General features: G+C 39.1%; 1 protein-coding gene across 4 annotated transcripts; it reads right to left on the minus strand.

The window, feature by feature from the left end:
* Window positions 1-309: 309 nt before the first annotated feature.
* On the minus strand, window positions 310-24,794 carry LOC109928467. Of its 4 annotated transcripts, none has more exons than XM_048602750.1 (10): window positions 24,576-24,794; window positions 23,655-23,787; window positions 20,093-20,183; window positions 17,603-17,693; window positions 14,466-14,595; window positions 11,444-11,667; window positions 10,642-10,820; window positions 6,647-6,818; window positions 3,784-3,902; window positions 310-1,944 (listed from the first exon to the last, which is right to left on the minus strand). In XM_048602750.1, the coding sequence occupies exons 4-10, from the start codon at window positions 17,649-17,651 to the stop codon at window positions 1,288-1,290; spliced, it is 1,530 nt and encodes a 509-aa protein (XP_048458707.1). In that variant the 5' UTR covers window positions 17,652-17,693; window positions 20,093-20,183; window positions 23,655-23,787; window positions 24,576-24,794; the 3' UTR covers window positions 310-1,287. The 4 variants fall into 4 exon arrangements, with proteins under 4 accessions (XP_048458707.1, XP_048458706.1, XP_020384000.2 ...); XM_048602749.1 differs by lacking the exon at window positions 20,093-20,183 and adding an exon at window positions 24,317-24,417 and having other exon boundaries at window positions 24,576-24,793; XM_020528411.2 differs by lacking the exon at window positions 20,093-20,183 and having other exon boundaries at window positions 24,576-24,793.
* Between the last annotated feature and the right edge of the window lie 1,812 nt (window positions 24,795-26,606).

Here is a 26,606-nt window from a genome sequence, read left to right on the forward strand (position 1 = left end):
TGAAGCTACATTTTCAGCAGGGAACAAAAAGTTCCACATTTGATGTCATTAAAACACAAATCAACATACAGCAGAAGGTGATTGACTTTTCCTTTGTCAACCATGGATGATGCCACATTTCCAGCATTTTACATTTTTGTTTCAGTTTAGAAACACACTTCATTGGAGATGAAGACGAACTATTTGTCAATTTTCCAAGATGGAATAGATGATACCAGTGCAAAGAAGTGCATAATTTCTAACATCAACTTCCTGCAAAAGGAACATTATGCATCTTTGTATTTTGCAGGAACAAGTCAAAATGAAACCTTTTAAAAATGACCAAAAATGTATTTAATATATTCTGGATTGCCACAAATAAATACAGAATGTACACAGACAGGAAAATCCAGGGGTGTGAAAGACCATTCAACTCAATTGCAATGCATGAAAATGCAATTATAAAAGTGTCACTTCAGATCATTTGATTATTCTGGTTTTAGGGAATTCTCATTTCCTTTCCTCAGCTTCAGAAAACCTTTATTTTGTTTTTCATCATATTTCAGGATGACAATTGGTAAAAGGAATACCAATTTGTGATAACAAGGTGTAGAGCTGGATGAACACAGCAGGCCAAGCAGGAGCAGGAAGGTGCTGCTTGGCCTGCTGTATTCATCCAGCTCTACACCTTGTTATCTCAGATTCTCCAGCATCTGCAGTTCCTACATCTCTGACCAATTTGTGATAGCCAGCTCCTGTTCCATCGCTGGACTATGTTGCAATGCAGTGCCATTTTCATGCGCAAGTGCACTCATTATTCTAGCTGATAGCAGCAATCATAAGAAATAGTCTTCTCATGTCCATCTCATCAATACTTTTTACTACTTTGCAGCAGCTTATTACTTATCTAAAGAACATTTTTTCTTTCTAGGTGTAACAAGTTACTTATAATCTTTTCCCTCTGATCCGAAGCTTTAGCAGATCAACTAAAAACATACAGCTGGATAAAATATGCCAGTACCAAGCTGAAATTGAAATAATAATCAAATGTTCAATGGGGTTGCATGAAACAATCAATACTCAACATTTGTTGGTTTTGCTAAGCCGAATTAGATATTACAAATCCTCACAGCAGCTTTCAGTACTTTGGGCAGTTATATTAAGATCCAAAAGAGAAGTTCCATCACTTGAAAATGTTCAGCTGAAGACACTGAAAACACCAAGCAGCAATGTTTTTGCCATTCCAAGCTGAGGATATTCTGAACAATTTTGCAGAAGTAATTATCACATCTCATGCAAAAATATACATCAACATCTTATATCAGCATGCAAAGCCTGGGGAAGTGATGAACTACTTGGTATAAAAGAGGCACTGGGTTTTTCATATTCATAAGTTACCGTATTTTCAGAAACTTTAGACACCAAGTCATTCAAATCATGTTCCGTAATATCAGATTCATCTGCCTTCTGATCATACAAATTTTCATTTGAGCAGTTTTCAAAGCAAAAGTCTAGATCTTGAATTTGGATAGACCACAATGGGACATCAGAAATGTTACTTGTTGCAGAGGTTGAACTGTTCCTTCTGCTGTGGGTGGTCTGCGTCGTGGACTCCACATCTGGGCCTTCAGTTTGCATTGTAGCTGGTGCAGTCATTTGACACTCATTGAAGTTAGTGAAAATATGTTCAGGCACTGAATCACACCATTGATCATCACATAATTTAGTGTTGGTGTCATCTGTTTCTGCTTTAGAAGATGCACTACAACTCCGAGTGCTGTGTAAAGGTATATTCAGTGCATTACTTTCATAGCCAGCTTCCTCACCACTATTCATTAGCTCTTCTTCACTGTCTTCTTCAATGTTTTCAATTTTCTTTACATTAAAACAACCTTGTTCCAAAGTGCTGAGCTTTTCTTGCACATTATCACAAGCGTAGACAGGACGGATGTGTTTCAAATTATTCTGATAAGACAGAACAAATAAGACACATTCAATTTACATGTTACCATGTAAACATGTGAATGTTTGAACATTCTAAATTTTCACCTACTTATCAAATGTGATCCAATTCTGTCCAACATATTCATTTCAGCAGTTTTTTTAAAAAATCCATTCACAGGATGTAGGCATCACTGCCTAGGCCAGCATTTATTGCCCATCCCTGATACCCAGAGGTCAGTTAGGAGTCAACCAAGTTGAATCATAGAATCCCTACAGTGTGGAAAAAGGCCGTTCGGCCCAACAAGTCCACACTGACCCTCAGAGCATCCCACCCAGACCCACCCCCATAACCCACCTAATCTACACATCCCTGAACCCTACGGGCAATTTAGCATGGCCAATCACCTAGCCTGCACATGTTTGGACTGTGGGAGGAAACCGGAGTACCCAGAGGAAACCCATGCAGACACGGGGAAAAATGTGCAAACTCCACACAGACAGTCGCCTGAGGGTGGAATTGAACCCAGGTCCCTGGCACTGTGAGGCAGCAGTGCTAACCACTGAGCTGCCCCATTGCTGTGGGTCTGTAGTCACATGTAGCCTAGATGGCAGTTCCTTCCCTAAAGGACATTAGTGATGCCATATGGGTTTTTCCGAAAATCAGGAATGGATTTATGGTCATTGGTAGACCCCCTAATTCCAGATTTTTCTTATTGAATTCAAATTCCACCATCTGCCAAGGTGGGATTTGAACTTGGGTCCTCAGAACATTTTCTGGGTCTCTGACTAACAGCCCAGCAAGAATACCACTAGGCCATTGCCTTCCCTTTTATTTGCACAGAAACTGGAACATTAGATGCTTACTCTTGGTACTTTAGATCAATTAGAGTAACCTCATGATTATTTGGCGAATCAGGTCAAGATCATCACAAATGAGGAAAGATCAATGTTGGCCCCCTTCTGATTGTATGATTACATGGCACACCACATGGCACTTTTATCCATTGAAGGCGGTATTCCAACTAAGATGGTTATAAAGAGTGACTTGGCGATACTGCTGAACATCTACATTTCACTAAAATGTAGTCATTAAAAACAAATAATAAAGTTTTAATAAGTCATAAAACAACTACTGTCATTCTGGCGCAGTCTAAAAACAGCATGTGCAAAATAGGATACTTAGTAAGTCATGATATTCAACAGCTTTATCCCTTTATGCAAAGATCAATCCCATCTTAATATATAGCTTTATTTTTATTTGCTACTATGAACAACTTGCTTTAAATCCATTCAATCAGGTCACCTTTATGTCTTCACTCCCCACAACTTTTAAGCAAAATTTAAATTCCCAGTACCCAGGAAATATCATTATTGCATAGCTCACTAGCCTCTGATAGCCAAAAGTATTCCGCCCCAGTTGGATGACCAGACTGCAAAATGGTACCATAGATACCATACCATGGTACCATAGATAAAGTGTCTTTCATAAGCAACATGATCTTATTCTTGCTTGTATCTCTAATGCAGACCATTACTTAATTCATTTATTGAGGGTTTTATAAATTCAGCTGGCTAAACATCTGTAACTTTCTCAATTAGCACGTGCAGCAATGAGAAGCTGCGAGTGCATCAGGTATCATTAGAAACCAGGTATCTTGAAAACAAACTTAAAGCTCAAACTTATCCATAGGATGCTTCTCTTTCTAGGCCAAAAGGAGGACTGATCATCTAAAACTGTACATTGTGCACAACTTCTAAAAAATGATAACTTTAATGGAAAAATGTTGGAGATCCCATAACTTTCACTGAGCACTGAAAACAACAGTTTCTGGATGATAATTTGATTAACAATTTACATACCAGAGCTTGTGGACCATATTTACTGAAAAAACCAAGAAAACCTCCGCTGTATAGTACAATGAGGATAATGGCGAAGCCAAACATCAAGATGATCATAAGTGCTATTAGAACGTGATGTACTGCAAAAGAATAGGATATATCAGAAACATTCCTTTATGCCAGTTTCTCATGCTTGGGATTATCCAAATTAATCCAGTAGCAAGTCTCACTTCTTTATTTAAATCCAGTAAAAGTAATCTGGCTTCTTTTTAAAAAATTCAGTTTCTTCAGTCCACATCAGCTATCTGAAGACACACGATAATATTAGTATTTGAATATTACATCACATTACATAGGATACATGGCACTGAAACAGGCCACACAAATACAAAAGCAAAATGTGGAAGTGGTTGAAATCTGACTGTAATAGTTAATGTTTCGGTACATCTGTTGAAAAGGTCAAACTGAAATTTTTAACTTCGTTTCTCAACAAGTCAGGCAGCATCTTTAAGTTTTTCAAGCTTTTTTTACTCTTCGTACAGAAAGAGACTCCTTGGTCCAACCTGTCCAAGTGGGCGTTTATGATCCACTCGAGCCTCCTCCTATGTTTCCTCACCTAAATCTGTCAGTCATTTATTCCATTCTATTTCATATTTACCTAACTTCCCATTCATCATATCTATGCCATTTGCTTCAACTATTTCTATATGGTAGAGAATTTCATATAAGTATGCACTCATTACATAAAGGCATTGTTTTTCCTGAATTGCTTGTTCATGAGATAACCCTTTTTTATATTATATTTTAATACGTTAACATACCAAACAAACGAACGTTACTGGTGACTAACAGTTGCTTGCGAAGTTGGCCAAATATTGTTTTAGCAAATCAGCCTATTCATACCAAACCACTTTGCTCTTTTGTAGTTTTTACGCAAAGCCACGTGTATTGTGACAACCTAGATTGCATAGCCAGGAATAGGACTTCTTTCTAAAACAGATATTTACACATGTTGAAAAAGCATTGGCTCAACTGTAATGGGATTCCAGCTTAACACGGCTTTAATTTTGTGGTTGCAAGTATCCTTGACCAATTACAACTATAACCTTTTTTTGTGCTGCCCCCAACCTCAGGTTCTCTCAATCACATGCTCAGTGAATCCCTGAGCAATATAGATAATAGAAGTATTAGAATAGGACTATGTAGAGTTAGCAAGTGTTGGTTCAAATGACAAAGAAAATAACCATCCAAGGTTCCTGCTCATCGTTACCACACAGTTATTTGATACAAGTGGTGAGAAAATACCTAGAAGCCAGTCAGGGGTAAAATATTTACTTCGAGAAATATGCATTAGCAAATTACAGCTAGCACAGATTTGTTAAAAACAAATTGTCAGACTAACTGGTTTGAGATCTTCAACGAAGAGCAGAAACGTGGACTTTCAAAAGGAATTTGAACTGGTTTAGTGGCAAAATGGAAACATGGGGGATTAAAGGGTCAATGATAACTTGGCTATTTATCAAGTCAAGAGGCAGAAGCCAGAGGGTACAGAATGGATATTTTAGACTGAGGAATGCAATGAAATGCATCAGGGGTCAGTTTTAGGACAATTGTACCTGTGTAAAGGGGCTACAATTTTGAAGTTGTGGATGATGCTTGGAAACAACGACTGCAATAGTTAAGTAAGTGGGCAAAAAATGATCAAATAGAATGTAAAGTGGGAAAATGAGAAGTTAATTTTGGAAGTTGAACAGTATTATTTAAATAGAGAAAACTGTAGAAAGCTGCAACACAAAGGGTTTGGGGGGGGTACTTGTACTCAAAACACAAAGCTGGCACATAGGTGTAGCAGGTAATCAGGCAGCCTAAAGGAATGTTGGTCCTTATTTCAAAGGGGTTGAAATATAAGAGTAGGGAAGTCTTACTGCAACGCTACAAGTGGTGATGAGACCCCTTCTGGAGTCCTACCTCGTCCAGAGGAGTGTCATAATATCTCTGAACCGACTGATTTGCAGAAAATCCTATAGCTACTTGTGGGAGGTGGTGGGGTGATAGTTGCTGCATTTCCTATGTTATAATTTTAAAAAAAATCAAAATCATTCAGGAGACATGAGCGTTGCTGGCTGATTTACGACCTCTGTTTTAATTGCCCTGGAGGTCGAGGAGGTGGTGAGCAGCGTTCTTGAACCACTGCAATCATGGGGTGTAAGTGTATCCACGATGCCATTATGGAGTGAGTTCCAGGAATTTTACTCAAGGAAAGGCAACATATTTCCAAGTCAGGATGGTGAGCGACTTGGAGAAGAACTTGCAGGTGGTGGTTTTCCCATGTATCTGCTTCCCTCGATGCAGTAATTGTGGGTTTGGACGGTTCTGTCTAAGCAGCCTGACTCAATTTCTGCAGTGACTGCTTTAGGGGGCTGGAGAATGTGAAAACTGCCATACAAATGCAAGGTACTATTTACTTCAAGAGAGGAGACTGATTGTGTGCATAGATATTACAAAGTGTGCTGAGTAAATTTTCATGCTGAAGCCTTTAAGCACAAGGGATCAAATTATCACCTAACAGCACTAAAGCTGGTTTTGCACTTGTTAATTGAATTTAAATCCAGAGCAATATTTGACTGGGTATGAAACCGGCATTCCACTCAATCCAATTAGTTTCTGGCCAGGAATGTAAGATTAAAATTACTCCTGAGTTTCAGTCACCATACATCAACTTTAACTACCTGGGGTAAATCTTAATCTCATCCAGCACTCAAAAATTACATGAGATCACAAAAACATGGCAAAGATGGAAAACATTGGCTCTCTTAACCAAATACGAAGGTTTTAAAAATTTAACAAAACAAAAAAAAAAAAGGCTGGTGTCGTCATTCTTTACCTTTATTTTTCCTTAAGCCTTGAGAGTGTATACATTTTGATTCCACGGGGTCAGAATGATCTTCTTCAGAAGAAAACATTTTTATTGAGACACAGTATTGTGTGTCAGGTTGTAAGTTGTCAACCTCTTCTTTAACACTAATTTCCCTTGTACTACCTAACACTTCTCTATTCTGTTGAAAGAAACAGATCAGAATTACAATCAAATCAACAGGATAACAACTTCCAAACTTAGTAAATCTTCTGGTGATTAACACAATATTGCATTTAAATGTTTGAAGATTGGTTTGTCGTGTACAATCGTAATTTAATTTCAGTACACATATCAGCAGTGCTAATTTGTTCTAATTTTAGAAATTTTCTCTTCTCCATTCAAGTTTAAGCCTCCACAAAGAATTGAACAGTTCACACAGGTAGAAAGTTTAGTTTGAAATCCCAACTTACATATAGCCCCAACACCAGCAGCTTGGATCACATCATTTATCTTTCCATTTACAAAGAAAACCACTACCAGAAAGGTGCACCATATGTGACTAAGGAGACTGGGGGTGGAATCAGAATTGAAAGGTAAGGTGCACAATGCTACAAAGATGCAGTATATTTGGATTTCCAAAAAGCATTTAATAAAAGATGTCACATAAAAGAATTACTACACAAGATAAAGTTTATGGTGTTACAATAAGTTGGGAGTAGGACTTTTAGCATGGACAGAGATCTAACAGGAAAGAGAGTTTTCAGGATGGCAAATTACAATTCAGTGTTGGGTCCTCAACCATTTTCAACCCACTATTAGTGACTTGAACGAAAGGACTGTGTCATTAGTAAATTTGGCTACAATGCAAAGACAGGCAGGAAAGCAAGTTGTGTGGAGGCTACAAAGGATGTAAACTGGTTAGACTTGGCAGGTGGAGTCTAATGTGGGAGAACACGAGGCTGTCTTCTCTGACAGATAAAACATAAAAGCAGAGTATTATTTTCATGGAGAGTGTGCAGAATGCAATTGTGCAGAGGGATCTGGGTGTCCTTGAAATCTTGCCACAAACCTGACCTCTACATTTACACACTTTGTAATGAAAGCAGGCCATTTACAAACTTAGTGTTTTGTTCAAAGACTGCAGCTATAAATTTTCACATTTTACACAGCATCAGGATCATTAATTAGTAATTTAGAATTAAATTATCAATAAATATTTACTCAAAGTCCTCTCCTCTTCTTTAAATAGAACGATGAATACCATACATCCTTTGAGAGGCAGACTTTATTTAATATCAGATGATATGGTACACTCCATCGAAGCACACCAGCACCAGCCTCATTATGTAGTTGAGTGTCTGGAAGTCTTTGACTCAGATGTAAGTACACATCAGGACTACTCAGTCAAGTATAAGCAAATAACAGCTGTAGGTCAAAGCTCTCTTTTCTGCTCAACCTGTCACGCCAGAATCAATGTGAATCCTTCAATTTCCATAATGGCCAGGAAAACATATCTGAGCAATGCTGTCTGCTTTAAATTGTGGACCCATTCAACAAGAAACTAGGTGGATTTAACCGGAGCCCTACCTCACCAACATGGTAATTATACCACTTACATCACTCAAAATTCTGGAGTATAATTTATTTTTAAAATGCTTTCAAAAACAACAAATTGTTGCAGTAGCTTTATAAGCTATGCAATAATTGCATGAGTAAGGGTCATAAACTTTGGATGCACAACTTTCATATTATCAGTACCATGGTTGATGTTTTCACTACCACGATGACAGCTACAATGTGCATGTACATTTCATGTACAGACTGCTCTGGGTGCCATTTTGGGTAGTCACTACTGAAAACATGCAGGGTAGGCAAATCGTGATGTCCATGTTCAGTAGTGATCTGACATAACCAGAGTAATTTGTGACCCAAGAACTCCAACTAACACCCTCTTTTAACCACACACAGCTGAACATGCATTCAACAACAGCAAGATCCCTCATCCTTACCATCACTAGATTAAGAGTTCATCAGCTGCTTTGTTAGTTGCTAATAAATTTCTGACTGCTACCCAAGAACTTGAGGTACTATTATTTAAAATTGGTGAAATCTACAGGGAATGGTGTTGAACATAAAGGCCTTGATTCTCACTTCAAGGATTCTGCACAGCCATGGGTGTGCAGTAATTCTAGATCTAGATTTATTTGTCACATACACTAAGTATAGGAACACATAAGTACAGTGAAAAGTGCACAAAGTTGCCATTCACTGGTGTCCACTTGGTTACAAAAACCAGAATTAAAAGATTACAGAGCCAAAAAGGTAAGCAAGAAAAAAAAAAGGTCCAGATCTCGGAGATCTCAGAGTCCCATCTCCACAATGGCACTGCTCCAATCGCTAGGACATCCAGGAGACCGTCACCGCTGCCTCACTGGGCCTGCTCTCACCACCGACTGCTGGCCCCTCACCGGCCCACATCACTCTGGCCCATACTTGATCCGCAGCTGCAAGACACAGCCGTGCGTTCAGCTCCCACCACGCGGTTCCCAGTTGCAACCTGACGACTCCTTCGGTAGGTAAGAAAGGGAACTGACAAACAGAGTGGAGCGACTTACCCTGCTGCCATTTTGCCAGATTCCTTTTGTTCTGGCATGACATGATGAATGAGCAAAGATGACACCAAAGGAGAACAAGTTTCTCGAACACAGGACATATCTACCCAGGATTGACATGGCGCAAATTCTCCTATTCTTCCTCATTGAGGAAGCGGTATGTGAAATTGTCCACCTCACCAATGGAGGCCCTCACAGAATTCGGTCACCTGTTGCAGTCACGATTGCACTTTAGTGCAAGGGCAAGGATGGAGCAAGCAGGCTTCCACATAGTACTGTATGCTATTGACTGGAGCCACTTTAATAGACTAGACTGTTCAAGTGACAGCTTTGCTTCCTGTACCACACTGGAGGAGCACTGCAGTACTCACCAAAGCAATTCTCAAGATTTATTGCCCTCTGACAATACCACAATTTCACCATTAAGGGATTGCTCTTGTAACTAGTGAGCAGCCATCTCTCGTATCTAGTGAACAGCCACAGCTGACGAGGGAAAAAAGGAGAAGGCAACCAAAATAGTTCTCTTCCAGTCAGGCTGTGGCTGATTGCTACCACAATCAGATGAGCCAATGAAGCCCAATTCCCAAATCCACCAACAGTACCACAACTTCTGCTTACAGTACTTATTTACCGATCATCATCTGGGACACAATGCAAAAACAAAAAAAAGACATTTTAAACTAACTTTGTCAATTAACCTAGCCTGGCTCAATACCTTCAAGGTGGCAAGATCGTGAATGGCCTTGGGAAGTCAACCTTAAGCACGTGTGATTTTGAATAGCACTGCTTCTGCACAGCAGCAGCAGTCTGGGCTGGCTGGCTGACAATGGCACCGAGAGTAAAAATGTTGCAATCCTGAGAAAGGATAGCGGGTTTATTCTCCAAGGAACTACTGCTGTTCCGCTGTGGTGGTGTTTCAGCAATTCTACTCATTAAAAGGACAGATTGTAGTTACAATTTGGAATTGAACATTTCACAATGTGAATTCCAAGCTCCAATATGCAGCGGTGAGCGAACAAACTTTTGACTGAGAAAGGAGATGAAGGATGATATGTTTAAGTAGCACAATCATATAAATTAATTTAGCTTTTTGTGAAATATTTTTAATTAAACTTGAAAGCATCCTATACGAAAGTTAGTAACACAGAAGATCAAATTATTAAAAAAATTAAAGATTCAATTGATGAATGTTCAAAATGGGCTCCTTTTCAATCACAATAAGTTTTCCATAATTTCATTGGAGCTGCATGGCAAGGTTTCCCAGAGAATGACATAGGACTTATAACAACCAGAAGTGAGGAATAAAAATCAATTATCCAGTCACCTAATATAGAAATTACGTCCAGTACACTCTTTGAAATTGTCTTGGTCTAAAACATGTGATTGTTGTTTAATCTTTTCAAATCATACCTTTTCCAGCTCTCCATTTTTAAATACTGAAATGTGATACCACAATGTTGCGTGGAGATCAATGACAGATTTTATTCCTAATCTATAAATACAGGCTGGGGTCGCAGGAGAATCAAAATTAATTTTGAGGACTCCAACAGGGGTCTCCAAGATTTGAACATTAACTGGTCTTATTTTTGCTGTAGAAGAAAAACAAAAGTGAATTAAGTGAGGTAAAAATATTTACAAGTTAACATTACACTACTAAAATTCACAAATACTTGAAATTGAAAGAAACTTTGATTGAACTTGTTAGGTTAAAAAAAAAACTGAAGTATTTTGTTCTGAGAAATGAATAGACCTGAAAACATTGTATTCAATTCTCGAAACCTAATTTTTATTTTAATAAGCTTAAATTTAATCAATAAATAAGTTGGCTTATTTTTAAGGGTTACTTTCATCTTCATTATGAGCAACAAGACATGGGAATGACAAGGGTTAGTTGTAAAACTTAATTTACGCATAAATGAACTTGCACATTTACATGCACGTATGTGTATCGTTTGTACGTATATCTGAATAACATTCCCTACCATAGATTCCACAAGTCTTGGGGGAGGGGAGGGCAAACTACAAAATTATAAAACAGGCAGAAAATCAGAGAATTTGTGCAAAGAAAAAAGTGAACAGAACTTGTTAAAGTTATTTTTAAAAAGATTTTGCACATATTGAATAATAAAAAGAGCAAACCATAATTCATACACAAATATTGCCTCAAGAAATGCTTTCGTACCAATCCAAGAAAAAAAAATGATAAACTTACTGTCTTGAAATGGTTGGAACTCCATTGAAGAAGACCAATCAGATTCATCCATCTCTGTGACTGCTTTAACTTGAGTAAAGTAAGAATCATATACATCAGTGAAGACATTGGTTAGATCACATGTTCGGCTTGTGATCAGTGAACAGTTTTCTACAGCAAGCCACGGATTACTTTGATCATCTTGTTGGTTCATGGTCAGTGAATCATCGTCTGCACCAACTTTGCTATTTAGCATTTAAACAAATAAAGGGAGATATATGAAAACAATATTCTGCAGATGTTTTTATGTCTCAAATAATTATATGTAAAAGTAAAATCATGTTATTGCCTATTTTGGTTCAAAGAGGAATAAATAATAAGCCAATTTATACTAGAATACATCAATAATATTAAGGATAAAGGGCACTGGCCATTTGACCCAACCAATCCATACTGGTGGTTACACTTCAGTTGAGCCCCTGACTGTCTTTCCTCATCTGAATCTATCACTGTAACCTTCTACTGCTTCTCCCTCATATTATCTCACATCCCCTTAAATAAATCTGTGCTGTTCATTTCAACCACTCGTTGTGGCATCAAATTCAACATTTTTATAACTGTTTGAGCAAAGAAATTTGCTCTAATTTCCCTATTGGATTTTTGGTGAGTATCTTGCATTGATTGCCTTGAGTTACGATGTTTTCATACGTGCAAGCATTCAACCCAATGAATCCTTTCATAATTGTGAATAAATGCTTCTCATGCAAACACTTGGCATTCTTTCTTCAAGAAAGAAACCCAGCTGGTCAAACCTTTTCTGATATGTATACCTGTGCAATTCTGGCGTTACCCTTTTAAACCTATTATTTACTCTCTCCAGAACCTCTATCTTTTCTAATATGGTGGCCAGGCAACACTTAAGAGTTTATAACCAAGATTCAATAAATGTTTAACATTATCTCGACAGAATTGAATAGTATGGAGGTAAAGTCCAGCTTGCTTTCTTTTTAAGAAATGTTCTTGCTAACTTGTGGCACACCATAAGTGATGGATATATTTGTCCTTTATGCTCCTTTTCTTTTTGTACCCACTTAGATTTGCACTGCCAAAGGAATCAGCAACTTTTATCTTCTTCCAACCTCAGTTATCAGTGTTCAACTTCATTTGCTGATTATTTGCCCTTCTGCAATTTTACTACTGTTTCCTTGTGATTTTTTGCTGTCCCCACCAAGCTCATGTCATATGGAAATTTAGAAATTTACAAATAGGATTTATCAAAACAAAATTACAGTTTGGCACCATAAGCCCCAATTTCTGAAATTTATTTTAGAAGTAGTATTTCTTGAAAAATAGAGATTTATACCATAAATTGCTATTTATTAAACACTTCAGTGTTTATTATAGAATAACAATGGCACCATGATTACACCATTTATTAACTCTCTCCTGCTACATGTAGAGAGAGTTTGGTTACAAACACATTGGAGAAACTTTACTATAAACTCAGGTTACGAGAATTTAACAATATTATAATACAAAAAAATTTGTAATAAATGAAATTTGCATGCTTATCTTCAGATGAGTTTCCAACATCATATTTTTACCAGACTAAGATTACCCTTTGTCTCCACTATAACTTTGCTCGACTTTGTTGCGGTCTCAGGTCATTTGCTGTTGAAATCCAGGCTTTTACTTCTAAGGCCTAATCATATTAAGGCACTCCTGGCTGCATCACACATTATACCCTCTGCGAACTTTATCATTTATTATGGTGCTGCCCTGTCTTAATTTGCAGCATGTCCCGTTCTATTATCCTTGCATTTGCTGACCTTCATCAAAACCCTGATCATGAAATGTCTCAATGCAAATCCTCATTTTCAAATTCCTGCATTGCCTTTCCTTCCAAATTATCTGTGGTTTTGCAATTCTGGCTTTTTATGCCTTCTTTTATGATCCCAGCAGATACCCTAAAAATTTGCCTTGAGCCCAGATGAGACCCCTATATTTTATTCCGATCCAGCTGGGGACCAGTAACTTTGATTGTGGATAAAATTTGAAATCCCAGGTATTTGCTAAGAAAATAAAATTACAAGTTTCCACAGTCTTAAGCAAACAGAAGACATTTTACTATAGAAGAGTCAGTAAGTTAAACAGTTAACCTCATCTCAATACTCTACCTTCCAGAATTAACAAGGTAAACATGAATGAACAGACAAACTATGGTCAAACACAAATGACAATCTGCACATCAAGTAACAGAAGCAACTGAGGCCAGTCAATGAATTTCTTGAAAACTAATAGATGTCAGTGAGCATGTAAATACTTTAAAACTTCTGTCATCGTAAAGAGGGATTTCATCTTTTCTTTTTAGGATGTAGCTTCTGTTTTGATTCAAAAGTCACTCCAACTCAGACTGCCCCATGACATTTTACTTCCTAGTCAGGCAAATAAAAAAGACAGCAAAACACGTAAGGAGATATTAAGAGGGTGACCAAAGACTTGGTCAAAAAAGAATCACTGACTTGAAACATTAATTATGTTTCTCCCTCTTCAGCTGAGTTGTCAAAGTTGCTGAGTATTCCCAGCATTTTCTGTTTTTCATGAAATGTTATTTGTTTAATTACAGGGATTGCAATGCTGTGGAAACAGTAGGGAAATAACTGGGGAGTTTTAAATATGGAATTACAGTGAAGTGGAGATGGATTTGGTAGACAGAAAATGCTTGAACTGTTGGGGGTAAGAAGTTGGAAACAGAGTTAGTTTGCAAGACCAAGATGCTGAAGATGTCAAATCTGAAAGGGAATAGCAGGAAGGGACTGTTTTGTTCTTTTAAATTGATTATTGAGGCATTAACGAAAACAGTGAAGTAATTTTATTCCCTTGCCTTGAATGTACCTTATCCATTCCTAGTCATTTTGAAAGCTGGTCCACTGTAGTCTCCATCCAAATACACAATTTGACTTCCACAGGTTAATTTTCATAATAATTATTTCAATTTATAATTGCTGTATGAATAGATTAGAAGAAACCAGTGTATACAAACCTTAAAGCAATGTATTCCACTGTGTAGCGTGTAGGGAATGACTTGTTCATTCCTGATTCCCACATCAAGACATGATGGAAGTTTTCTGATTCATATGATAGATTGAAAGGCGGAAACAATACAGCAATAACTGGAATATTTAAACAAATAAGCATCAAATGACATTTTAAAAATCAGAAGTAAAAATAGTTATGCGTAAAAGCCTCAAATTCCCCTATACTGGCAAATGTGATCAGACAGTAACTGCTGAGCATCCGTGCGCTTTTAATTAGTTATAACTAGTGGAACTAATAATCTATTTCCATTGCAAAGCATATGGGTATTTACAGCACACAATAAAGCAATTTAGCCCATCAGATCATGCTTTCACGCTTCATCCGTCTCTATCAACACATGCTTCTATACCCATCAAGCTTCTTCTAAAAAAAAATACATCTATGCTGCAGAAAGAGACACAACAAGGTGCAGGGCTGGATGAACACAGCAGGCCAAGCAGCATCATAGGAGCAGAAAGGCTCGCAGTGGGGTTATGCAGAAAGGTTGCTCCCGAGTTATCTACTGGATTTATTTGTGATTTTATATTAATGGTCCCTAATTTTGGGATCCAATTGAGAAAAAGTAACTGCTCTATTTTTAACCAAAGTTCTACTGAAATTTAGCAAAGCTTCACTGCTTTTCAATTTTATTCCCCAGGAGTGAAATCTTGCACATTGTTTAGTTATCAAAACAAAAAAGCCTTATTAACCTGCATTTTAATTTTAATGATTTCTGTATCATTGCAGGAAATTCAACCAGATAGACACATGCATTACCCAGCCACTAGAAGACTGTACAATACTGTCAGCTAGAAGTACGCACGTTGACCTGTCCCACCAGATTCATTTTGATATTAGATAATAGGAAATATGCTGCAAAATTTCCAGCAGTGAAGTACTTGAAATAAAATAAAATCAAAATGAAAACTGGAAGGAAAGATGTTGCCCTTGGTCTTGCAAGAGGATAAAAATGATACATAGCCTAAACAGCTACAATACTGTCTTTCAAACAAATTGAAATATTAACTTGCTGCTTAGTTTTTAAAATGGGTGTTCCGTAATTACGTGACTGCAGTTCCATCACACAATTTTCAATGTACATTTTGTTGCACAGAAAGATTAAAAAGACTTGAAGACTTGTCAAAATGCCGACGGAATGCTTGGGGTAAACTGATGAATTAACTTCAAACTTCTAGCAGGGAAATTAATCTATCATTTATACAAAAATGTCATGGAAACAAAATGTTCCAAGTGTTCCTCAACTTCTTATAGTATAGACTTTTCTGTTACTTACGCAAAATGAGAACATATGGTTTTTGGGGGCGGGGGTGGTGGGAAGCTCGATCCTATAAGCTACAAACGGAAAATAACCCAAATTAGTTAATTAAATGGCATTAAAAGCAAAATATTTCAGATTTTCAGCATAAGTAACAGAAAATATTGGAGAAACTCAGTAGGTCTACAAGCATCTATGGAGAGATAAACAGGTAAGAGATAGGGGACACAGAGACGCAAGAACAGGTGTAGACCCTTCAGTCCTTGAGCCTATTCGACTATTCAACGAGATCATGGTTGATCTGTGGCCTAATTCCATATTCCTGTCTTTGGCCCATATCCTTTAATACCTTAGATAATTTTATATCGGAGATTGCTAAACAAAAAAATAAAAATTAACAACTGATCCAGCATCCACTGCTGGAGTTAGTACCGAGTCTGTCATAAAGAAGTCACGTCGGACTTGAAACATTAACCATTTATCTCTTCAGAGGTTTGCCGAGATTCTCCAGCATTTTTGAATTTTAAACGATGCTGAACAGTGCTGTAAGATTAAAAACAAACAGCCATCCAAATTGGTAGCTAGTGTCTGAATGGAGCGTCTCAGGAGAAAGACAGCATTTCTGAGAATACAGTGTACCATTGGGACTACAGTGAAGGTTAGGAGCTAGAATCTAAGACTTGGGTTTGAAGCTATAATTTTATGGTTATGTGGCATTAGTAGTGTCACATGAGCTTTAGCGCAATACAAAAGAGTGAAACTGAAGCTGGAATATGGATCGAGGCAAGGACCACTGAAAGGTCGAGGCACAGCAATGCATCAAAAGATATTTTCTGAAACATAGTAGCGCTATTTTCTGTTTCTCCACAGGATGGAACTGCTACCACAAAAATAATTTCAGGAACTGCTGGCTTTAGAAATATTTCAACAACCCCTCTCAGCGGAGTAGCACACCATTTCCTTCAGCTTGACACAGCTAACGTCTTGAGAAATTATCTGTGCTCATAATTATAAGCAATGGACAGAGCTTAAGCAATCTGACAGACGTATTTCTTTCAACTATGCTGTTGCATGATTCTGAGTAGTTCCTTTAAGAAAGGATGGGGAGGAAGAAATGGTAAGAGGAGCTTGCATCTTTATCACATCCATCACAATATTAGGAAAACAGCCACCACAAAGTGCACCACAGTCAACCAAATTAATTTGAAGTGCAATCACTGTTGTAGTGAAAGATGGTAGTCAATTTTGCAGAAAACAGCATCACTAACAAGCCATAAAATTAACAATCAGATAATCTAATTTAGCGATATTGGGTTAGGTGCAAAATTAGAAGAATTCCTCTATATTTTCTTGGACAGTTTTATTTTTCATGTCCATTTGTGAGGGTGAATGAAGGCCATGGTTCAAAGTCTCATCCAAAAAGCAGTACCCTTAACAATACAGCACCAAGATATGCATAGAGGTCTCAAATCTTTGGAAGGAATTTGAACCCTCATTTCTCCCAGAAACAGGAGCATTACAACCAAGCCAACAGTAACATCCGAGGTAGCAATATTTCAAGATCAAAATGAACTCAACAACTTTTCCCATAATTTGTCAAAAGGACAAACTGAGATTGCTTGCTTGCAAATACAGCTAAGTTTGAAACGGAATTTATTCTGGAAGCTAAATATGGAACATATTAACTTCAATATATACAACATGTTTCAGGAGAAAAAGTATAAATCCTTGAATAAGTATTTGGCCAGAAAATTACAAAGTAGAGACAATTATGCAACCGAAAAATATATCAGTTATAATTTTACATTGAAAAATTGCATATTTACCAGTGTTGAGAATTTGATGAAAACACAATAGGCCCAATAATATTAACATTATTGTGGCTGATTAAAACATTAGCACTCTCCTTCATTCATCCTATGAGGAAAAAAATTAAAAAGTGTAATTGATTACATCATATAATTAAAGAGGTAAGAGTTCCAAGAGTAGTCCTTTGCAGATATAAATTCAAAAAAAAAACAAAATTAACCAGCTTCTTGAAGCTGAAATCAATAAGCAAGATTTATTTTCTACATGGACTAATCTTTCCTGATTAAATTGGTTAACGAACCTGCCATATGAATGGGATGACTTCAATCAGGAATAAAAAAAAAAATTGGTGCAGCTTTCCAGTGTGACAACTCAAAAGATTTCCCTCACATACAGAAAGCTCTACATCTTCTGAAACAAATTACACGAAGTGCAGACAAGTAAGCCTTTTTAAAAAATTTTATGACGGGATGAGTGTATCACTGGCTCAGCTAGTCATTGCCCATCCCCAGGAAAAAAGTGGCCTTTTTGAATTTTTACTGTCACAGTACTGTTAGAAAAGAGGGTTCCAGGACTTTAACTTGGGGATAAAGAAGGAATAGCAATCTGGTTCCAAGTCAGGATGACGTGTGGCTTGAGGAGAACTTGCAGGTGGTATTTCCATGCGTCTGCTATCCTTGTTCTTCTGATGTCAGGTTTCTGAGGAAGGGTCACCAGACACGAAAAGTTAACTCTGACTTTTTTCCTTCACAGATGCTGCCAGACCAGCTGAGTTTTTCCAGCACCTTCTGTTTTTGTTCCTGATTTACAGCATCCACAGTTCTTTCGGGTTTTTATCATGGCTTTGGAAATTGCTATCTTATGGACCTTTCTTGAATTGTTGCAGTGGATTTTGTACAGAGTATTCATTGCTGCTACTGTGTGTTGTTATGGAGGTAGATGGTGTGCCAATACTGCAAGCTGCTTCATGATGTATGGTGACAAACATCTTCAATGGTTTTGAGGCTAAACTCATCCAGGGAAGTGGGCAATATTCCATCATAGACTTGGGCCTTGTAGATGGCAAACAGGCTTTGACAAGTCAGCTGCTGACTTACGTACTGCAGAATTCCTAGACTTCAACCTGCTTTTGTAGTCACGTGGCTATTTATCGTGGTCTTCCAGTTCAATTTATGGTCAATGGAAACCCCAGGATGTTGAAAGTTTGAGGGGGGTGGGGTAGGGAGGTGGGGTTCAGCGATGGTCATGACATGGAATATCAACATATGATGGTTAAACCTGTATTTATTGGAGAAGCTCACTACCTGTCAATTGCCTAGTGTAAGTGTTACTGTCAGTCCAAGTCTGAATACTGTCCACATTTGAATATGGACTGGTTCAGCATCTGAGGATTGAGCTAATAAATTACGTAATATCCGATACTTGTACAAAAATTTCCTTGCTGTTTCTTGATACAGTTCCTTCAACTTTGGTCTACATTGCATTTACTACTCCCAGTGAAATATAGTTACCATATCTGAAGTAGCAGCTGTGATGGATAAGAATTAATTCGTTAGCTCCTTCTGCCAAGTCACAAATTATCTTGAATCATGACAATCCATCAATTAGAAATTTGACAGCAGAGCAGTAAGGGATTATGCAGAACAAGTTGGATAGTTTCTTTATATTTTTAGATCCTCCTTAATTTGTTTTCATGGCAGAATCATGGGAGGTGATGGCCTAGTGCTGTTATCACTGGACTGTTAATCCAGAGATCCAAGTAACATTCTTGGGACACAGGTTCAAATCTTACCATGGCAAATGGTGGAATTTGAATTCAATAAAAGTCTTGAATTGAGAGTTTAATGATGACCGTGAATCCATTGTCCAAAAAAAAAAAAATCTGCTTCACCAATGTCTTTAGGCCTACATGTGACTCCAGATCCAGATGGGGGTGGCACGGTGGCTCGGTGGCTTAGTGGTTAGCACTGCAGCCTCACAGTGCCAGGGACCCGGGTTCAATTCCAGCCTCGGACGACTGTCTGTGTGGAGTTTGCACATTCTCCCCGTGTCTGCGTGGTTTTCCGCCGGGTGCTCCGGTTTCCTCCCACTGTCCAAAGATGTGCAGGCTAGGTGGATTGGCCATGCTAAATTGCCTGTAGTGTTTAGGGGGATGGGTCTGGGTGGGATGCTCCAAGGGTCGGTGTGGACTTGTTGGGCCAAAGGGCCTGTTTCCACACTGTAGGGATTCTATGATCTATGATCCACAGCAATAAGGTTGACCCTTAACACTGTGGGCACTTAGAGATGTCCAATAAATGGCAGCCTAGCCAGTGACCCTCTCATCTCATGTATGAATAAAAGAAACAAAACATGAACTTTATGTAGTCAATCTCTGGTGATGGTAGTAGGAATGTAAACTATTCAACAAATAACTACAATTCAGTCCCATGATTAGCTAGAAGAATTCAGGCACTATATTAGATCATAATTAATTTCAACTGCACATTTATGGATAAGGCATACACCTTGCTCTGTAGAACATCGAACTGACTACAACCACAAAACATTCTGGAACAAAAACAAAGTTGCTAGAAAGCTCAGCAGGTCTGGCAGCATCTGTGAAGGAAAAAACAGAGTTAACAATTTTGGGTCCAGTGACCTTTGCTCAGAACCTAAACCTAAACCTAAACCTAAATTCTGGCAAGCGCAGAATGTTTTCATTTCCTATTGTGGTCTTTTACAATAGTTTGGCACTGGAATAACTGACCTATTTCCAGATAGGTTTAACAGGAAGGCTTCAACCAAATGATTTTCATTATCAAGTATTCATGAAAGCTTATCATGCACAAAACATGGTGGTGGAGTAACTGCAATGCTAACCTATACGTTATCTTTGACACCTCTGAAGATTCCCTCCTCATGTATCATTCCTACCTTTTTCCCCACAGCTACCTGGGCTACACCTCCTCTCACCCAGCTTCCTGCAAGAATGCGATCCCCTACTCCCAATTCCTCTGCCTCCATAATGTCTGCTCCCAAGAAGGGGCATTCCACTCCTGAACATCCCAGATGTCCTCTTATTTCAAGGACCGCAAATTCCCCCATTCGGTGGTGGAAAATGTTCTTGATTGCATCTCTTGCGTTTCCCACACCTCGGCCCTCACACCCCCTCCCCCCAACAAAAACAAAGGCAGAATCCCCCTTGCCCTCACATATCACCCCACTAACCTCCGGATTCAACGTATCATTCTCTGCCACTTCCGCCAACTACAATCTGACTCCACAACTAAAGATACATTTTCCTCCCCACCCCCATCTGCCTTTTGTAGGGACCGCTCTCTCCGCGACTCCCTCGTCTGCTCCAGACTCCCCACTGGCCCCACCATCCCCAGCACCTTTCCCTACAACCGCAGGAAGTGCTACACCTGCCCCTACACCTTCCCCCTCACCTCCATCCAAGGCACCAAACAAACTTTTCACATCAGACAGCGGTTCACCTGCACATCCGTCAACGTGGTCTATTGCATCCACTGCTCCCGATGTGGCCTCCTCTACATCGGTGAGACCAAGCGGAGGCTCAGAGACCACCTTGTAGAGTGCCTGCGCTCTGTTCGTGACAAACAGCAACACCTTCCAGTCGCGAAACATTTTAACTCCCCCTCCCACTCCCTAGGTGACATGTCCATCCTGGGCTTCCTCCAGTGTCACAATGACACCACCCACAAACTGGAGGTGCAGCACCTCGTATTCTGCCTTGGGAGCCAACAGCCCAATGTGGACTTTACCAGTTTCAAAATCTCTCCACCCTCAGCCTCATACCATGACCAACCTTCCCTCTCATCCCCACCTCCTTGACCTGAGACAACATGTCCGTCTTCTCTCCCACCTCACTGACCAACCCCCACCACCGCCTATCTGCACTCACCTATCACCTTCCCATCTACCTTCCCCAGCCCCACCCCTCCTCTCTCTATTTATTTCCTGAGTTCCATTCCCCCTCCCCCACTTCTGAAGAAGGTCCCGACCTGAAACGTCAACTTTCCTGCTCTTCTGAAGCTGCCTGGCCTGCTGTGTTCCCTCCACCATCAGCAGTTCTTATTATCTCTGAATATGTTCTAATTAATCTGTTCAGAGATGTTATCACACACCTCTGCTACAGGTGGGACTTGAATCTGGGCCTCCAGGCTCAAAGGTAAGAATACCATATGAGACCTTTCCCTATCGTTTACAATAATCCTCCCCTCAGAAATTTGAAAAAAAAAAAATTGTTACTTGCCTGCTGTGTAACATGTTACTCCCTTTTGGAACCCCTCGAATTCAATTTTTTCCTGTTGCACAGAATCAAAGATCCCCTTCGACAGAGATACCCTATTTCTCTCCACAGTGTTCAACATTATTTACCTACTAGACTCGATGAAAGGTGACTGGTTTGACACTAGGTGACTAAACTTAAAAGCTTGACCAATTTTTAAAATATCAGCATATTTTGAGAGGTGAAAATAGTTTTTCTTCAAGTAAATTGCACTGTTGAATTCTGAAAGTTGGCCTTCACAAATAAAATCCTCAATGTGTTATCATTACAGTGCTGAGGCACTATTTGGCACATGGGAACTGCACCCGCCCTAAAAGTGAGCAACTCACTTAATGCCATTCCCCCACCTTTCCCCATAACTCTGTACATTCTTCCTTTTCTGTTAACAATCTAATCCATTTTGAATGCTTCAATTGAACCTGTCTCCACCATATGCTCAGGCAGTGTATTCCAGACCTTAAATGCTCAATGAAGTAAACTCTCCTATTACTTTTGCTTCATTTGTTTTTTTTAAGTCTTTAGCCTCTTTCTCTGATCTTTTCATGAGCGGGTTTCTTTCCGTCTATTTGGAGACTCTCTCATGCCATGGAAAAAAGAGACAGGAAAAGCGAGCGAGAGTGGCACCTTAGGTGAGGGGACACGTTTGAGAGGGCAGAACCTTCAGTGACTTCGGCAGTGCAGGATTTAAAACTACGCTGTTGGCATCACTGTGTTGCATAACAGCCAGCTAAACAACCAAGTAAACAGACACCATAGTATGAATAGGTATACCCACATTGCTGTCCGGAAGGGAGTTCCAGTATTTTGACCCACTGACATTGAAGGAATTGCCACGTAGTTCGAAGCTAAGATGGCATATGGCTTGACGCAGAACTTGCAAGTGCAGTTCTCACATCTGTGGCATGTGTCAAAATAATTTCTCCGCTGTTTTCTTTCACAGAGAACTTATCAGTAAAGGCAAGGTGAGAACTAGCCCATGATTGGAGAAGCTCCTCACTGATTCCGTTGGTCTCTGATTGATCTCCCTTGTGATTGTAGTTTTCTCAGGCATTTTGGGGTGAATTCACTTGCCACCCCCATTTCGTTTGAGCATTGATCTGCTACCCAAATTGTTTTAGGTGGTAACGTTCACAGACTTGAAGAAACATAGCTGTTGCCCGAACATGATTGTTATTTAGCATGCTCGCCATAGCGAAATACAGCGTGATTATTAGTGAGGATGGTTGGATTGGATGATAATTATGAACAGGTCCGAACATAAATTTAAGATAAGCCAGCAAAGGAGTGTTAGAGCTAGACGCTATAAGGAAATATAGTTTACTTTTGTGCAAATTTGAGGAAAGCTATATTTTCAAGAATCTCTTCACACTGCTGAGTCAAGGATTTACCAAATTAGAATACTTGTACATAAACATTTTAATTTGAAAAGGTGACTTTCACACCATTAAAAAATAATTCTCAGGAGTCAGTCACAATTAATCTAATTAACTGTATGAAGTAATAAAAGCACATCTTTAAAGAGCCAAGACATTCCTAACCTACTTAATCTCAACTGCTGAGCTGACTATAAGCATACCTTTCAGTGTTGGCATGCTTGCTAATCCATTGGAAATTCAACTAAATTACAACCTGATCTGTAGTATCAAGCTGTCAGCTAACAGGGGTGCAATTAAAATACAGCCATGATTCAAAATAGAATGCTCTTTTAGTCACATTTTTGACAAGAAACATAACTATAGCTTCCTTAAAATTATTAATACTACGCAACTTCATACCTTTCAACCAATGTCAATCGCCGTGTCCTACTCTGGAACTCTTCCATTTTAGCTCCATCTTGTATCCTCCCACTCACATCTTTAAGTAGTCTCAAACTCTTACAGTTTGGCCATCATTCCTCTTCTGTGCAAACTTTTAATAAAGACATTATGTAAAATACAAGTCACTGATTATGTACGGATGATGTGGAAGTGCAGGTGTTGGACTTGGGTAGACACGGTCAGAAATCACACGACACCAGGTTATGGTACAACAGGTTTATTTGAAAACACAAGCTTTCGGACTAACACTTGCAGAAGGACTGAGGCTCCGAAAGCTTGTGTTTTCAAATAAATCTGTTGGACTATAACCTGGTGTCGTGTGACTTCTGATCTTTTATACGTATGTTAAAACAACACCAGGTCCGAACGTTGCAGTGAAACAGAAACAGAAACAAGAACCCGTAGTAGAAAAAGCTACGATCTAAGAAAAAACATAGAAAAGTTGTTTAATAGCGCCTCAAAACTCGCTTGAAGATGTGTTCGAAGTGTTATCCTGACTGGCTTTAAACTATTTCCCTTTCATATAAGCTAATATGTTGACAATCTTATCACTTCATTTTGGACCGCGCAGCCTACGGGCAGCTCTTCCTCCCGGTGCCGGCAGAAATAACAATAAATACCTTTTTCCTGTGGGCCACTCATACTGAAATGTTATGAAGTTCACCTGGACCTTTGTCTTTTGGATACTTTGGCGTATCACAGGGAAGTTTTAAGAGGTGACCTGTGTATTAGAATAAAACTTTATACCATTGCAAAGTGGTTAAAACAAACCTCAGCCTGGCCCCACAAACACCCAGTGAACCCCTGCACTTCCTCATCACCATCCAACATTATTATCATCATCATTATTATTATTATCATTGTTGTTGTTGTTCTTACCTGATTTCCGTGAGAGAAAAAAAAATCCTCTCGTTACATTGGGAACAGACGATATTTAAAACATTCCCCCAAATTCAGGCAGCACCAAAGCGAGTGTTTCGTCTGCCAGCTTCCCGTCAACCCCCATGACGGTCAGTACCCTCTTGTCTCCGTTTGATATTGTTGGTAGATCACTGCGGGTAGGTGGGCGGAGCACTCAAGGCCTGTCAATCACAACCCCACCCGACCCCGCACCCATCCACCGACGCGGATTGTGAGGTCACCAAGCCCGCAGCTGTCAGCCTTTACCGAAAATCACGTGACCCGTGCTTTGGGCAAGTTCTGAGGTGGAAGCACAAGGGAGAAAGGCAACTATTACTCATGGCTTGAAATCTCAACACAGGGAGTACTGTAATCCCCTGTGCTTGTTATACATGCAAGCACCTCTAAAGAATACATGGTCAGCCCCACACTTATCAACGTTATTTTGATTTTTTAACACACAGAAAAACTCCCCACTTGCCTGGATGAGTGCAATTCAAACAATGCATGACACTACTCAGGACAAAGCAACCTGCTTGATTGGCATCACACCCACCCCCTCCACCACTGACCTTCAGTTGCAGCAGGTTTCTCCAACAGCACTTTTGAAACCCAATGCCACTCCCATCTCAAGGATAAGGGCAGCAGCTAGATAGGAACACCACCACGTGCAAGTGCCCCTCCAAGCCACTAAACATTCTGACTTGGAAATAAATCACCTTTTCTACTGAGTCAGTGGGTCAAAATCCTAGAACTCCTTCCCTAAGGACTTTATCGGTCTACCTACAGCACATGGACTGCAGCGGTTCCAAGAAGGCAGCTCACTACCACCTTCTCAAGGGCAACTTGGAATGGGAAGTAAATACTGGCTCAGGCAGCGATGCCCACATTTAATGAATGAATAAAAATAAGTTGGAAACATTCAGTAGGACAGTCTGTTTCTGCAGAAAGAGGAATATAGGGTTAATGTTCTGGGTGATCTACTTGAAATATTATATTCTTCCACCCGACAGAAGCACTCTCAGTTTTCATTTCATTTAAATAGTGATCAACAAGGAAATTTTCTTTTGTATGAATTGCCAACCACGTTAAACAAAAGTGAAACTAAATGCAATCTCAAATAAATATTAAGTATGGGCGTTGTTTTTTAAATCAATTAGGCCACACATACAGAATTGGGAATAAATAAAAATATATTTTTAAACATTCACCTGGCCATTCTTCTGGATGCTTTTAATCAACCAATGGTTCATGGTGACACATCTCTGGAGTAGGTGGGACCTCCTAGCGCATAGGTAGGGACATTACCATTGCACTACAAGGCATTGTCTTTTACTTGTTTGTGTTTGATAATGTTTACATAAGCAAATTTTTATGTGGGCAACTGTCCCTGAACTTATCAACACTACTTCGACTTAGTCACATCCTCATGAAGATTCCCAACGTAACAATTTAATGTTGCATCCGAAAGGCAGTAACTGTGGGTTGAAGCTACTTTTAGCAAAGTAACATTCCCCCAGTGCTGCCCTGAAATGCCATGTTATTATGTGCTCAAACTCCTGGAATGTGACTGAAAACCGCAGCCTTGTACCTCAGAGGCAAAACAGCTATTATTGAGCCAAGACTAATACCTTCTGTTGACTGTGGAAACTTCATCACCTTCTTTCTGGGGTCCTTCATAGACTACCTAGCACCAGGCGATCTTTTTTTGAAAATATGTGTCCTGCAATAGAAGTGTCTAACACATAGCTCAAATCTCATTCATGAACTTTATTTCTCTTGAAATGAAAAGTCGATTTGGACTTCAGTTTCAGTTCGTTAAACTTAAACAGGACTTAATGGCAAGGGAAAAAGGGAAATGTGCGAACGTATCAGGAATTGAGTTAATGCTGCAGGAAATATTTTTTGTAGTAATTTACTAGCATGGGTGGAGAATAGAAATTTTTGTTAGATAAATCTGGTCTAGATTCTAAACCTTTTCTGGTTGTCAGTGTTCTTTGTTTTCTTCCT

The sequence above is a fragment of the Rhincodon typus genome, chromosome 11 (assembly GCF_021869965.1).
Source record: "Rhincodon typus isolate 14 chromosome 11, sRhiTyp1.1, whole genome shotgun sequence".
NCBI lineage: Eukaryota > Metazoa > Chordata > Chondrichthyes > Orectolobiformes > Rhincodontidae > Rhincodon > Rhincodon typus.